Source organism: Camelus bactrianus, chromosome 16 (genome assembly GCF_048773025.1).
Source record: "Camelus bactrianus isolate YW-2024 breed Bactrian camel chromosome 16, ASM4877302v1, whole genome shotgun sequence".
NCBI lineage: Eukaryota > Metazoa > Chordata > Mammalia > Artiodactyla > Camelidae > Camelus > Camelus bactrianus.
Window position 1 is genome coordinate 36587573 of NC_133554.1, and position 14333 is coordinate 36601905.

The window sequence follows — 14333 nt, forward strand, 5'->3', positions numbered from 1 at the left end:
CTATCTCAGAGGGTGAGTCAGAGTACGTATCATTCAATTGTATTTTCCTGGAATAAAAATTATTATTTGTATCTGGATTATGTGAAGTTGCCCACATGAAGGGAAAGATGATTTTGTGTTGAGACAGGGGGATATGGCCCATCTTTTAGAAACCAGGTGACATTTGGCTGTACTTAACCCACCCTCTTCATTTTTGGAAGTCACAAGGAAATAAGAGAAATGAAACTAAGTACATATATAGAAAAAAATGGTAATGACAGTAGGTGATTTCAAGTTTTCCACACCTGGATTTTCTCTATAAGTAGAATGCAAAACCACTTTCTGAGAGAGTAGAGGTGGGCTAAAGGAATTCATTCATTCATTCCTTTATTTTTTCATTCATCCAACAGTTAAGCATCCCCTATAAGTTCCAGGATCATATTGCCTGCTGAAGATAAAGCAGTGATCAAGACATAGTCTCTACTCCCTTGGAGACAGATAGTAAACAAGTAAACAAGATATTACTTGTAGCAAATACTGTAAAGGAAACAAAGAAGTGTGGGAGGGTCGGGGATGGGGGCAGTTCAGTCAGTGCACACAGTGATTGGCATGAGATGAGCCAGTATCTGGACGTCAGGTTGGCCTGACTTTGTAGTTTCCCATTGAAAAGACTAAAGATGGGAATGAGCAGTTAGATATATATTTTAAGATCATGCCTCCTGCTATATGGAGATTGAAAGAGGTCAGACCAATTAAGGCGATACCCTTGACGGGGAAGGTGCCTGTGACTTCGTATTCTTGCTAACATTGTTCACAATAAAACGCTTTATCTGTAGGTGAAAAATTGTATCATAGTGTTGATTTGACTTGCTTTTCCTTCCAGTGGCATTGCAACATGTTTTCATGGCATTTATTTTGGTATAACTCATTGCATCAGTTTCCTCGAGTTGCTGTAACAAATTACCACAAACTGGGTGGCTTGAGATGACAGACAATCACTGTCTCACGGTTGTGAAGACTAGAGATCCGAAATTAAGGTGTCCACTGGCCACACTTCCTTTGAAACCTGTAGAGGAGAAATCCTCCCCTGCATCTGCCTGTCATCACATGGCGTCCTCCCTGTCTGTCTTCACAAGGCCTTGTCCTCTTCTCGGAAGGACACCAGTCATGCTGTTTTCGGGTCCACCTAATGACAATCATCCTAATTACGTCTGCAAAAATCCCACTTCCAAATAAGGTCACCTCCACAGGGACCAGGGGTTAGGACTTCAGCAAGTCTTTTGGGGGGGAACACAGTTCCAGCTGTCACACGAATAATCTCTCTTATGTTTTTCCAGGTGGCTAGCCCATTTTCCAACACTGTTTATTAACTTTTATTATTGGTATTAGCTGTTTTGAAATGTCACCATTATTATGTGCTAAAGCGTTCAGGAACACCAATTATGTGATCTCCATCGTCTTCCACTTCTATAATTTCCTTCTTTCTACCTTAATTTTGTTCCCCATTTCATTTTGCTTACTTTTCTCCACCTTTTCACTTGCTCCTGTCTTTTCAGCAGCATCCATTTCCCATTTAATGTCTTTTAATGTGACCTTCATTTCTGTGGGGGTTTTCCTTGAGCTCTTTTAGTTTCTCATCTCCTTTTTTTTAAAAAAAAGTAAATAGTTTTTAAATATGATTTCTCTTTTTAAAAACCAATATTTCCTTTGATCTCTTGGTTTATGGGGCTATATTTTCTTTACATTCTTTGCTTTCATGCAGAAATATTTTATCATCATTTTTTTCCTTTATGCACCTTTTCTTCCCGTGGGTATGCTTTTGTCAGTTAGACTCTGCCTATTTTTTTCCTGTAACATCTTTTCATGGGCCTCATTCTGGTTCACTTTTGATTCTTGCCATCTCTGAATAGGCGTGTTCCATTCTGAGCTGGTTAGTTGTTGAAAGAAAAGTGTGCAGAATGGCCATCAGATCACCAAGGCTGGGATCTGTCACTTCTGGACCCTTTCTCACTAACACGCCGCCCTGAAATGGCCAGAGCTTTGCCTGACTAGCAAGCAAGTCCCACACGTGTGCCGTGAGACTCCCTGGAGGTGAGTTAGTATCAGCTGCAGAGCAGTCGGCTGCTTTTTTGGTAAAAATGTAACTTCTACTTTTTTTTGGTGCCTCGCCGCTCTGACAGCCTGCTTTTTTCGTAAAAATGTAACTTCTACTCATTTCTTCATTTAGCTCTGTCTTGCAACTATTCTGAAGCATCACTTCGTTCTGCAGACCCCTGCCTTCCAAGACCCTGCCGTTATTACCCAAAGGTTGTTGGCTTGGCCCCTCGGGAACCATAGCCTGCTTCCAGAGAGCGTGGTCCAGCCTCTGGGCTTTGCAGAGGCACGCGCCCGCTCTGAGCAGCCTCCCTCAGCGAGGTCTGGTTTTCTGACACTTCACAGCCTTGCTTCAGAGATGGTGTTTCAGCGTTGTAGCTAGTTTTCTGTTTCCTAAGAGGCAACATTTTCTTTTCTGGGTTTGTTTTGGCTTGTTGATTTTCAGAAGGTAGAGGAGGGCCAAGAGATCTTTACTCCCTCCTCCTCAGATGGGCATCCTTACATGGTATTCGAAGCTGATGCTGGACCTAACCCGGGAGAACTTGAGTGTTTAGAGATCACTGGGAAGAAGTAGATGACACAGGGGGCTGAGGAGGAAAACCCAGAGAATGTGGCCTCCCGGAAGCCAAGAGAAGAGCGTGTGGAGGAAATGGGAGTTCCGGTCAAGTGCTGCTGGGGCACCAGCTAAGATGAGGTCAGACAGCCATCGGTGAATGTAGCAGTGTCACTGGGGACTCACTTTGGGAAGTTTGATCAAGGTTTGCTGAAGTGCTGGGGTGGAACCCAGGCTGGAGCTGCTTGAGGAGATAACAGAAAACAGCCTGTGTGGGTGAACACCTCTCCTGAGAGTTATAAACATTCATAGCAACTTAAAATTTCGTTTGCATTGGAAAGGAAAATAGGCCACATCAATGCGGTTAAGCATCAGCTATTTGAAAATGTATGTTCTTGTGAAATAAGTAATATTTATTCATGAATAAAAATTTTATTAAATACACAGTAGACCGTTCACAGAGAATTTTCCTTCTGATGGTAATTGATTCCGTATAGTTGAAGAAGTCAGTCGAGGATGACACTGCATTCTGTTAGAGGGGGAACTTAGCATCCTCGAGAGTACATTTGAAATCTCATCATCAGAAGTAAATTCCTCCTCCTTTCGCACAGCTCAAAAGTTAAATGTACTTTTGACCCTCGTGTTCAGTAAGTGTTCGAATTCTGCCCAGTTTCCCTTTGAAACAACTCAAATATTTCTTTCCCTCATTTCCACTGAGGCAGGTCTTACTGATCTCCATAGCTGGAAAAGGCTTCACTTTTTCCCTTGTTTCCAGTTGCATCAAATTTAGACTGTCTCAGCCTGGCTTTCAAAGCCTGTCATATCAGGAAATAATCTAAATGTCCATGAATGGTTAAAGATGATGTGAGACACACACACACACACACACACACACACACACACACACAATGGAATACTATCAGCCATAGAAAAGAAGGAAATCTTGCCTTTTATGAAATAAGGACATTATGGTAAGTGAGATAAAAGAAAAAAAAAACAAATATTGTAAATCTCATATATATGTGGAATCTTAAAAAACAAAAACCAAACACCTCCAAACTCATAGATACATACAGATTGGTGGTTGCCAAAGGTGGGGGTTGGGGTGGGGAGGAAACAGGTGAAGGGAGGCAAAAGGTACAAACTTCCAGTCATAAAATAAACAAGTCATGGGAGTGCAATGTGCAGCGTGGTGACTGTGGGTAACAGTACTGTGTTGCGTATTTGAAAGCTGCTGAGAGAGTAGACCTTAAATCTTCTCATCACAAGAGAAAAGTCTGTAACTCTGTATAGTGACAGATGTTAACTAGACTTACCCTGGTGACCATTTCACAGTGTGTACAAATACCGAATCACTGTATTGTACAGGTGAAACATATAGTGTTGTATGTAAATTAGACCTCATTTTTTTTTTTAAAGCCTATGGTATCATATCAAATCTGACTCCCTCCTACTTACCCAACTGTACCCTGGCATTCATTCCCTAATACAAGTTTTCTACTCTAAGCCACCCTCCTTCCCATACTTCTAATCCTGCCACATGGTTCTTGCTTAAGTTCTTGCTTAAGTTCACGTTAAGTTCATGTTCACAATTAGTGCTTCATTTCTTTAGTGCTGTTTTGTGTGCGTGTCCCCACCCCAGGATCGTACTTCTCTGTCCAGTTGCGCACACAGTCTGCCCGTGTCTGATTTGAGGGAGCTGCGTATGCCTTGACTTCCTGTTGTAGGCAATCTTTTTGTTTGTTTGTTTGGTTTATGAGGGACAGGTAATTGGGTTTATTTATTTATTTATTTATTTACATTTGGAGGAGGTACTGGGGATTGAACTCAGGGCCTTGTGCCTGCTAAGCATGCGCCCTACCTCTTGAGCTATACCTTCCCCCCATAGGCAATCTTTTATATAAGCACATGTGCAAATCAACGAGGCTATGTTTTTTTAAATAAATGTTTCAGAACTCATGTACAAAAGACTATTGTTCTCCAAAGGCGTAACCTTTGTATTTTCTCCATTGCTACTCGTTAATTCATAGACTTTTTAGAACCTCTTTGTTTCATTATTCAGAAGTCAGTGAAAATATCCAGCCCATTTAATAAATATTTTAAATAAACTCCTTAAATAATTTAAGTTTTAAAAATCAATTGCTGTTAAGCTATTTTCACTATTTGGAAAGTTTCAAAGGGAAAACAGAAAATCTGAACAGAGCAAAAACCATAATCCTAGTGTTGGAGGTGGGGTGGCAAGAATGGCTTCCTGGAGGGGCTGCTGCTTTAGGCTTCTGAAGAAGGAATGGGAATCTGCCCCACAGATGGGGGCGGGAAGAGGCAGGGTGGGGAGGGTATTCCAGGCAGAACGGACCCCAGGGGCGAACCAGGAAGGCCTGGTGGTCTGGGGAACTGGAGGTAGCTCATTAATGTGAAGGCGAGAGTGACAAGGGCTTGGGGGGAGACCGGGGAGGGGCAGAGTTCTGAAGGCTGGAAGTGTTGTGGGGAGCTAGCAGAGTCAAGTGAGGAGAAATGTGGCAGCCACAACACACGGGGCCTGTGTGTGCTGCTGTCCAGTATGTGTATTTCCCTCCTGGGCTCTACGTCCCATGGAGTTTGTCGTGAGAATCTTCGCCCTCCTGGTACCTGCTTTCATGATCTTACCTATCACACCATCTTGTTATTATTTATTTACAACACCTCCCTGTTCCTTATTCCTTTTTAAAATTTTTTGAAACTTTTATTTTTGCATAATTTCTGTACGGCAAACTATACATATTTCAGATGTACAACTTGATGGATTTTGATAGCTATATACACGTATGAAGCTACCACCACAATCAAGGTACCTAACATTTCCATCACTCCCCAGGCATGGTGCAAATTTTGAACTCCCAATTTATCCCTTCCCACTCCCTTTACTCCCTGGTAACCATAAGTTTGTTCTCTATGTCTGCAAGTCTGTTTCTGTTTTGTAAATAAGTTCATTTGTGTCTTTTTTTTTTTTTTTAAGATTCCACATATAAGCACTATCATATGGCACTTTTTCTCTTTGTGGCTTACTTCACTTAAAATGACGATCTCCAGGTCCATCCATGTTGCCGCAAATGGCTTTCTTTTTTAATGGCTGAGTAGTATTCATTGTGTAAATATACCACAAGTTCTTTATCCGGTCATCTGTTTCCATGTCTTGGCTGTTGTAAATAGTGCTGCTGTGAACATTGGGGTTTATGTGTCTTTTTGAATTATATTTTTCTTCGGATGTATGCCCAGGAATGGGAATTGCTGGATAACATGGTAAATCTATTTTTAGTTTTCTGAGGAATCTCCATACTGTCCTCCATAGTGGCTGCACCAATTTACATTCCCACCAACAGTGTAGGAGGGTTTCTTTCTTTCTTAATTCCCAGGATCAGACCCAGAGTCTGTCACAAAGCAGATATTGAATGATGAATTATAAAACGTATGAAGTATTTCAAATATGCGGAATGAACGGTAAGTTTGTCATAAAAGGTTTGCACACAGAGGTCGTAGGAGTGCCTGCCTTGGTCTGTCGTAAGAGATGGTATCAGTCCGTTGGTCATCTAGGATAGGATGTTTACTGCCATTCCTCCTGGAGGCTAAGCAAACAGGTAAATTACTTTAGTGCTTCACACCCTGAGGCTTTCCAAAGCAAACAGAAACCTTGGGTTGGCGTTAAGGTGTCTGCTGGCACCATCTACTGGTGGTTTTAAGGCCTAACCAAATTGAAAGTTTCATCTTTAACAAGCAGACTTTTCTGAAGCGCTGTGTATTTTATCCAGCCTTTGCCAGTGCCCTCAAGTCCATAGCCACACATTAGATGGCTTTATACATAGAGTTTTACAAACATGATGCTTAGACATTTCGATAAACAAAGTATTCTATTTGAAATACAGTGGAATTTCAGAGAGTTACACGGTTGGGCAGACCTGGAATCTTAGAACAACATTCTAATCTCAGATGTTATATTTGCTGTCTCTTAGTCACAGAGTTCCAGACTCATGAGGTAATTTTTTTTTCCCCTAACATCGCCTTCTCTTTATTTGTTCTGTTTGCAGTGTTTTTTAAACTAAGGAATTTTGTCCTTTCAGTTCTCATCTTTGAAGATGAGAACACGTCCTTCAGATCGGCAGGTTAAGCCACAAAGGCTTGGGCGGTGACTCTTAGCTGCTGCGTCTTTTTGTGGGTCTTTGAACATTAGTTACGTAGACATTTTGCTTGTGACTTGTGTTCATTTGACAGCTGAGGCAGGAAATCGGATCATGATCGTTGCATTAATTCCTCGTGGGTAGGGATTATTGTGATTTTAGTAGCAATGCTAATAAAATAAAACCATTTATTAAAAATCTCCTTCATGCAGAACGTAATTGGATGCAGAAGATTAATTGCTTTTTTTTTTAAGTACTTACTCGATGCCAGAGGGAGGGAAGGGTGTAATTACCACCATTTTACAGGAGAAGGAGCTGAAACACATAGAGGTAAAACAGCTTTCACAAAGGCTCACTGCTCTCAAGTTTGTAATAGGAGCCTTCAGACCCAGTGTCAAAGACTCCGGGGTTGGTGTGCTTAGCTACCACATAAGCAAATTTTCTGTCTAACAACAGAAGGGAGGCAGAGGAGAACAACAGAAGAAAAATGCACAGAAAACCTCAGTAACTCTTATTTAAACATAACTACTTGATAAAAATCTTGGCTTTAATTTATTGTTGACATTATCAGCATGTTTATTTCCACTCCCAGTTATAGCTGGTAGCCTTCATTCCAGTGTAGGGGAGGTTTAAGGGTCTCGCCTCTTGGTCTCAAATGCTTTAGTTATTTCTCTGCTGCACTGATCCAACAGCAAGAGAGCTTAGAGACACGGCCGCTTCCATGGACCAGCATTTTCCAGTCTCTGCACTTGTTTCTTTCTGCTCTTGGGAGTGAGCTCTGTCTGCCTGTGCCTCTGCGCAGGTGGAGGGCACTGGGGCAGCCACTGGTGTGGAAACATCCCTTTGGGTGTCGTCCTCACTCCGGTTCATATGTGTTTATATGTGTGAGTTAATGTGTCAATAGTGAATATATGCATGGATTTTCTAAATTTTCCACTGGTATTATTTTTTCTTTGCAAGTATAGACACATGATTTTGCACAATTGCAGTCACATTATTGATACTGTGTGTGGGTTTTTTTTTTAACTCGTTTTTTTTTTTTCTTAGTTCGTATGACTTTCTTCCAACTGCCCACATGGCCTTCCTCCTCCTCACCGTACTATGTGTTTAAAGGGTACATAAAATATCACATACACTCTTCCGTATTTTTCCACACTCGTGTAATCGTTTGCAAACTATATTTATGCACAGCTATACGTACAACTCATACACAGGGTGGATTTTTAGCCTTTTATATGTGTGAGTGGTGGGATCCTGTTAAACTTTATAAAATACACATACGTTTAAATCAGCTGTCCCATTCCTGGGAATCTGTTTCACAGAAATAAAAGCACTGATTTGTAAGATTGTGTGTCAAGAGTGTTCCCTACATTATTGTTCGTAACAGTGGGAAGAAAGGAGGATGATTGAATAAATAAGGATATATCTGCACCATGAAACTTTAGGCAGTCTTTTTTTTTTTTTTAATGAATTTGATTTTTGCCAGAACTGTCTCCACTAACCATTCTCTCTGGTATGGATTTTGCTGTTTTTATTCTTCTGCTGACATTTTAGTGGGGTTTTAAGAGGGAGAAGAAATAAATGCATTTGGACAATTTTCTTTACCATTGAAAATCTGACTAAATGGATTTCAGGACCTGCTTTAGCTTCTGTATCTTTTCCTCCTAGAGCTCTTAGCTTGCCTTCAATTATTTTAATTTTTCTCCTTCTTATCCTTCTGTATTTTGGACACAGGAAATCTCCAGCCTCCAAAGAATTAAATTCTATCTTCTCTCTTGGCTTTTCACCTCTACTGGTCTTCTCTATGAGCAGCATCTGAAGGGACATAGCCTCAAGGGTTATCTCTAAAAGTAAACTCAGAGGGGGAGGTTGTAGCTCAATTGGTAGAGTGCCTGCTTAGCATGTGTGAGGTCCTGGGTTCAATCCCCAGTACCTCCATTAAGTAAATAAATAAATAAGCCTAATTACCTCTCCACTCAAAATAAATAAGTAAATTAAAAAACAAATAAAAGTGAACTCAAGACAGTGAAATGTTAGTTCAGAAATTGCTCCTGGGATATTTGGTTTTTTTGTTGTTGTTGTTGGAAATAAGAGACTTGTAGGAAAGAGCATTTCTTTATAATAGCACCTGCTTCTTCCTTTTCTCTTGTTTCTGTGCAGATTTGAAAAAGGACGCATCTACACTTTCATTGGAGAAGTCGTTGTTTCCGTGAACCCTTACAAGTTGTTGAACATCTATGGGAGAGACACTATCGAGCAGTATAAAGGCCGTGAGCTGTACGAGAGACCGCCTCATCTTTTTGCCATCGCTGATGCTGCTTACAAGGCCATGAAGAGGCGATCGAAGGACACTTGCATTGTGATATCAGGTACTTAAGGAATCCCCTGTATTTCCAACAGTCAACATGTATTTAACTTATTTGGTACTCAGGGGTCCGCATGATCGATGAGGTCTTTTTTGAAGTTAGAAACGTAAATAATTTTATAGGAAAAAAATGTAAGAAACGTTAAATGCTAAGTTATTTATATTATTTCTGGCCATCCACTAGTTCTTGGTTCATTTAAAAACACTACCTGTTACATTTGGATGGACTTCTGGTTAACTTTGTAGACTAAGCTGACCTGCGAAATGCATCCTCTCATCTCAAACTACTAGATAGAATGTAACAAAAATTATTTTAGATAATAACAGAATGAAACCAGGAAAATGAAATCCTGAGATGCCAGAAATGAAGGATGAACTCAGGTTGGCGAGTGGGAGCTAATATCAAGGGACATAGAGAGACGTAGGGTCCGGAAATAGGCTCTCAGCCCCAGGGCTGGGGACCCGAGCTCTCAAGCCTGCAGGTGGCAGGCCCTGGGCTCCCAAGGACTGGAGCTGAGCTCTCCATGTAAAGCTGAGCTCTTCACGGAATCGTGTGTAGTGAAATGGGGACAAGAACATATCCCCCTCTCAGGATAACCTCTCCCAAACTGTGGGCATTTCTTTTCATGCCAATAATGTCTCACATTTGCATTAGTGGCATTATATTTTTAAAACACTTTTGTGATCTTTATTCCATTTTGCTTATCAGGACACCCCTCTGATTGGTAAGTAGGACAATTGTGTTCCTGCTTCATGGATGTGAACATTGAGGGTCAGGGAGTTAGGCAACTTGACTTAGTGTTAGAGTTGGAGAGCTATGTCCTGGGCCTATATTTTACTAAAACCAATTATGAAGGCGGCATCGCCTGACTGTAAAAGAGGTGGGGGAAGCAATTACGTAAGTGTATGAAGTAAAAGCAGACAGTCACTCTCCCTTGAACACCTTGTCTCTTCCCAAATTCTAGCTGTAACAGCTGTGAACAATAAAGTGTTCATCCTTTGATGCATTTTCTCAGTGTGTGCAAATACGTGTAGCACACGTGCCTGTGTCATTATATTAAAAGGTCTAACTACATCATAGAATTGTATTGTAACCACCATTACGAAACTTTTTTTCCATTTAACAATATAAAGTGGACATCTTTTCATTAGAGCACCGACAGAAGTAGTCCATTCTCTGACCATTGTGTCACGTCCCATTGAGTAGTTGAATCATAGTTTATTTACCCAGTCCTCTGCTAATGGGGTTATTATTTCAGATTTTAGCTATAACACATGGTATAATCTGCAGAAATTCTCTTAAAACCTTTGAAGATTATTACTGGATTATATTAGTATTTTTAGTGTTTCTGTGGTATAAATTTCTACAAGTGGAGTTTGGGGTCACAAGGGATTACCATTTAGAAGTCTGGGTAGATAATTATAAACTCATCCCTTCTGCCCTCCCTGTGTCACCTGTCATGCTTTTTCTGTGACACCGTATGTCTGGAGCTTGTGGCTTTGTTTTACTTTTTCACTAGAATTGCTCTACTTTTCTGAAAGAACTACTCCTTCCCCATAAGGATGAAAAGAAATCCTGCTGTAGAAAACAAGGTTGTGTGAATTTACCCGTGGCCGCTGTCTGTCCCTAGCTTGTTTCTCCTCCGCCAGACTTTTCATAGTCACTGCCAAGTCCTCAGACTTTAGTCTAAGGAATTAGTTTACCACAATTTACCCCCTTGATATGTTTGCTAAGTAAATTCTAATCTGTAATCTGTTATTTTGCTTCCACCCTGGTTTTATGTTTTTCGATATGTTCAGATTTGTTAAAACCAATCCCATATCAAGACAGGGTGAAATAACTCAAAAAAAAAAAAAAAGCAAACAGTGAAATGTAAGGGGTTTCCCATGAATAACTAACATCAGAATTCGAAATTGTTCTGTTTAAAAATTAGCTCACTGTCGATGCCATTTGTAACGGTGGGCCTTGCACGATTTCGCCCCCAGGGGAGAGCGGAGCTGGTAAAACGGAAGCCAGTAAGTACATCATGCAGTACATCGCGGCCATCACCAACCCCAGCCAGCGAGCGGAGATCGAGAGGTAAGTGCCGGCTGACGAGCGGGAGAAGGTCCCGTTGGAGCTTCACGTCCTGTGCGGACGTGACTGGGTTAGGCCTAACGTCTCGTGCACATCGACCACTAATGGCTGATTCACTCCTTTGATTCTCTGTCCCTGTGCTTGGATTTATGTGACTCTATTTCCATGTTTGTTTTTAATAGAAAAATACTACTATGATAAGCTTTACCTAAATATAAAACAAAATTATGCTGGAACAGGCCAAAGTGTCCTCATTCTAGTCTGCAGCTGCCACCTTCAGTGCCGTGTGTGGTCAGCAGAAATGTCACACTTCACTGGTAGGTTGTGTCATCCACACTCACACAGGTTTCTTGCTCTTTTCTGCTACACCAGCATCTTTTCTCAACTGTGTTCTGAGGAGACCAAGTTCCCTAGAGTGAAAGGGGGCTCTGGGAGGCAGATCCCTGCTGGCCCCATCACTGTGACAACCAGAGACCTGACATTGGATGTTCTGAGTGCGATTCATTTTCTGAAAGGGTGTCTATGCCACATTGTGCTCTGCTCATAGCTGGGCGAGTGATGAAGCCCGGATGCGCTGTCCGGGGCCCAGTGTTCAGCAGGATGTCTGGTACACGGTATTTACTTAGTAAATATGTAAGGAACAAGTGGGTGGTTTTTTTTTTTAAAAAAAAAAAAAAGGAAAGTAGGAAATGTGGCTATCAAGCAACATGTCTTGACTTTCTTATTTAGTGTAGACTGAGGAGGGAAAACCAGAGCTTTCCGAAGTTGCTCTGAAGCTCAGTATTTATACACAGAGGAGTCACACCCCGTGCACACAGCTCAGTCCTCAGTGTATGAATAGACAGAAAGGAAGCTGGTTTGGTCTGAAAGAAGAAAACTTAGACTAGGCCACCCTACGTGGGCTTTCTTCTTTTCATCAGCAGTAGTCTGGATTGCCAGGTCAAAAGAGGCATTTTTCATAATTGTGACCCATCCCCAATTCTGATTCTGACTTTGCAATCTGAAGTGACAAGGACAGGGATATAGTAAGTTTTTTAAATTTCCCTAGGAGCTCAGGAGAGGAGCTGGCTGAGAACTAAATCAATTTTATTTCTAAGCCCAGTTGGTATGGTAGAGTAAGGCGCATTGACAATTACTGGTCTTTTAAGAGCGTATCTTACCATAGTTTCATAGACACTTTATTGACCAAAAGCAAGCAGCTTTCCCCTGCTCCACTTAAAAGTGTACCTTCATTGGCGAGGAGAAAAGGTGGTAGGGTCGCTTACAGTGAATCTGATACGTGAGGGTGTTTCAGCAGTATGCCCGCATCAGATGCATTTTGTCAGTGAAATAAAAACAAAAGACACAAACTTAGAATGAAATTAAAATGTATTCATTGGGAGGACTGCTCTATAGAGAGTTACATTCATTGAATAAAGAATGAATTAAATACCTGGTACCAAGGAGAGATTCCATACAGCTTCAGACAAAAGGATGAGCAGTTTCTAAACTAATCAAGATCACCTTTGTGATGTGTACCCAAATGCAATGAATTTCATTATTCTAGAGTTTATAAGCAAGTACTTTTAAAAATGGAATCATTTTCTGTATCACCCATTCTTTCTTTTCAGAGCATCTCTTTTTAAGATTTTTTTTTGTATGTAAATAAAATATGTTCATTAAAAATTTTTTTTTTAAAAATACAGCATTATATAGAAGATGGTATTTCCCTGAAATCTCATTCTATGTACCCCATCAACCTAGGCAACCATAGTGAAGTATGCTGTCCCCTCCAGATTTGTAAGCATTTATTAACACATGTGTGTGCACAGACACACACACACACACACAGAGCATGTAATACATATTATTTTGCAACTTAATTTCTCATTCATTAATATATTCTGGACATCCTTCTATGTCAGTTATTTATCGTACTGGGAAACAAAAATGTATTTTTTTCCATCCCTATTCGTAGATATTTAGGCTGTTTGCAATGTTTTTTTTTTGATATTGCAAACAGTCATCATCTTTGTAGAAATATTTGCATGTCTTTTAATGAAATCTAGTGCCTTTAAAGGCCCAGCTTTTTAAACTGATGACCATGACTTTCATGTATCTGTGTTAAAGAGTGAAGAATATGTTGCTGAAGTCCAACTGCGTCCTGGAAGCTTTTGGAAATGCCAAAACCAACCGCAATGATAACTCAAGCAGGTTTGGAAAATACATGGATATCAACTTCGATTTCAAAGGGGACCCTATTGGTGGACATATCAATAACTACTTATTGGAAAAGGTAAAGTGTGCTTAATTCCTGAGGGTAATGTTTGTGAATACTGAAATTTTTTAGCTTAGATTTCTCTTTTCCATGAAGTTATAATTAACATATGATATTATATTAGTTTCAGGTGTACAATGTGGTGATTCAGTATTTTCATACATTATAAAAGGATCGCCACAATTAGACCATGTACCATCTGTCACCACACAAAGTTATTACAGTGTTACTGACCATATTTCCTATGTGTACAATCCATCCCCATGACCTATTTATTTTATACCTGGAAGGTTGCACCTCTTAATCCCCTGCACCTAGTTCGATCATCCCCCCCAACCCCATCCCCTCTGGCACCCACCAGTTTGTTCTCTGTATCTTTGAGTCTGTTAATACTGAATGCTTTGTAAAAAACCTGATTAAATTTATAGAATTTCTTTTCTTGCTCCCAAATAGTTTTTAGTCCTGTTCTCTGTCGCTTCCTGCTCCTCAGTTAGCTTCCCATGACAAGATCATCTCTTTTTGTGTTCTCTTGTGAGCACTTACAGTATCAAGTTGGGAAAAGTTATAGACTTTGTAGATAAAGATTTAGGTGTGGGAGGGTCGGAGGGGTTATAAATGTCAACCTTAGGATACAGTTTAACAAAAACTCGTTTGGGACTAACCACTTCTACTGTTTTTACACGTCCTCCCATGTTTTTATTTTAATTAACTTGAGATCTCATTTTCCTGTAGTTTCTGTTTGCTCACTGCTTTTTAGTAGCCTAGGTGTACTTCCTGATCGAACAGCCTCATTGTGAGGCAGACTGCATTGTCTGTGAAAACTGGCTGTATGTTTTTATCTGCCCGTGTGAATGATA

The 14333-nt window shown here is 40.5% G+C and overlaps 1 protein-coding gene across 2 annotated transcripts in view; it reads left to right on the plus strand.

The window, feature by feature from the left end:
• MYO1D (myosin ID) overlaps window positions 1-14333 on the plus strand; it is a 304051-nt gene that overhangs the window by 75899 nt on the left and 213819 nt on the right. For both annotated transcript variants that reach the window (XM_010958323.3, XM_074343045.1), the window contains exons 2-4: window positions 8938-9146; window positions 11129-11222; window positions 13329-13494. In XM_010958323.3, the coding sequence (XP_010956625.1) occupies window positions 8938-9146; window positions 11129-11222; window positions 13329-13494 (469 nt within the window). The remainder of the gene's footprint in view (window positions 1-8937; window positions 9147-11128; window positions 11223-13328; window positions 13495-14333) is intronic.